The sequence below is a fragment of the Apaloderma vittatum genome, unplaced genomic scaffold (genome assembly GCF_000703405.1).
Source record: "Apaloderma vittatum isolate BGI_N311 unplaced genomic scaffold, ASM70340v1 scaffold33266, whole genome shotgun sequence".
NCBI classification, from domain to species: Eukaryota; Metazoa; Chordata; class Aves; order Trogoniformes; family Trogonidae; genus Apaloderma; species Apaloderma vittatum.
Genome location: NW_009722849.1, coordinates 10,275 through 12,125, shown reverse-complemented (window position 1 = coordinate 12,125; position 1,851 = coordinate 10,275). Strand labels below are relative to the sequence as shown.

The following is a 1,851-nucleotide window of genomic DNA, read 5'->3' as shown; positions in this document are numbered from 1 at the left end:
TTTTTTTTTTGAACAAGAGAGAAACAACACCCTTGGAGTTCTCCACAGAAGGGCCAGTTCCCTGTAACATAATACTGTGTTTTTCTTCAGATATTTCCCCCCCCACCCACTTTGCTCCCAAATGACAGCCCCCTCTGCCTTCCACAGCAGGCAGCAGGGAACTGCTCAGACTGTATTAGTGTTAATATTAGAACTCAACCATATATACAGATAAACCATAGTGGCAAGGGGCAAGTGGCCAGCTGCAAACCAGAGACCCAGAATTCCACAAACCAAGCGGTCTGGAAACTGAATCTTCTGTTATAAAAAAAACGTCTGACAGTAGGAGCAGGTACTCAACCGAAAAAAAAAGGGTCATTTGGCAGTTCTTAAAACGCTCTGTTAGAATTGGCTACTTGCCGCCACTTCCTTGCTCCTTGGGAGAAAAACAACTTCAAAGCTATATACAGATATCTCACTTAAATTACACAGCAATTTGGTTATCCCAGAGCCAGTTCCACTGAAGTCTCCAGCTGCCCCGTCAGGTATGGTATTTCAGGACTATGGGTACTGGAAAACAAAGAAACAAGCTCTCAGCCACACACCTTCACATGCAACACCCATCCCTGCCAGAGAACCCCCTCCCACCTCATTTCTGCAGCCACAAACACCGAGTGGCTCTGAGGAAAAGCATGTTTCCAAACTCGGTTTCCAAACCGCTGCAATCTGCTGCCCGCACACACACACGACAACATTTCCTGCTACCTTCATCTCCCTCCAGCTTCCCAAAATTAAACCAGATGGGATTTTCCATCAGTCCCTCTCTCTACAATGCTCTCGCCCTGCTGCCAGCTCTGCCTCTCCTGGGGCAGGCTGTGTGTCAGCAGGACAACAGGCCTCCAAGGGTTTTGCCAAAGCAGCAAGAACAGTTACAGAGCTGCCCCTGGCCATGGCAGGTGGGAGGAAATCTTTCCGGACTCAGTGGCACAGAATAGTTGCGCTGCCATGCTGGGCTGCTTGGATGCCTGGAGTTCTGCAGGCAGAGGGCTGAATTACTTCTGCCTGGAAGAAACATGCTCTGGTCATTATGACCTGTTTGGTAGGAAAAGCAGTGACATCTCTGCTCTGTGAAGCCCCGGAGAGGTCAGTAAAGGCAGAAGGCAGGAGAAGGGACCAACAGCAGAGTCACAATGGCTATTTGCCAAAAATTAAGTACCCCGGCAGCGTTTGCAGGGCCCATGGCAAGATGGCTCATCTAGGTGGAGAGGCCTTTGGAAGACATTGCTGTGGTCTGAAATCCTTCCACCTACTCCCACCAGCCTCGGGATCAGTCAGTGCAAACCCTGGATTGATACAACATTGGCAGGACAACGCTGCCGTTCTTTGGCCATGGTCAGTAGGACTTGGTTTGAGCCTGCTGCTCTGTGCACACTTAAATTTTGCAGTAGAGAAGCACGGAGTGGCCTACAGGCATCACTTAGGATGATGCAGAGCGGGACCTGACGAAGTGGCTCAGGTGCTCTCCCCTGGGGAGAACAGTACCACGGTGTCTCTCCCAGTGGGTACTGCCAGGAATAGTTCAATGCCAGTCATGGCTGGGGTGACCCGGAACTACTCACCGATGATCACAAGCAGGAGAACAACTGCCACCAGCGCTATGATCGCTTTCATCTGCAAGAGGAGCACAGAGGCACGTTATCCAGGGCGCCAGGTGTAGATGCTTCAACCCAAAAGGAGGCATTTACTTTCCCGTATCTTTTCAGCTAGAAAGCAGAGCTTCTCCATTGTCTTGGTTTAGAAGACAGGTGACTGCCAGGGGAAACCAGAGCCTCCCTTGGAATAGGGAATGTAAACCACCCCCCACCCACTCCC

General features: G+C 50.6%; 1 protein-coding gene across 1 annotated transcript in view; it reads right to left on the bottom strand.

Moving 5' to 3' along the window:
- Nucleotides 1-459: 459 nt before the first annotated feature.
- The window catches only part of VAMP4 (vesicle-associated membrane protein 4), a gene marked incomplete at its 5' end in the record, with an annotated part of 9,804 nt that continues 8,412 nt past the window's right edge, over nt 460-1,851 (bottom strand). The window contains 2 exons of the mRNA XM_009871901.1: nt 460-549; nt 1,599-1,650. Of these exons, the coding sequence (XP_009870203.1) occupies nt 521-549; nt 1,599-1,650 (81 nt within the window). The remainder of the gene's footprint in view (nt 550-1,598; nt 1,651-1,851) is intronic.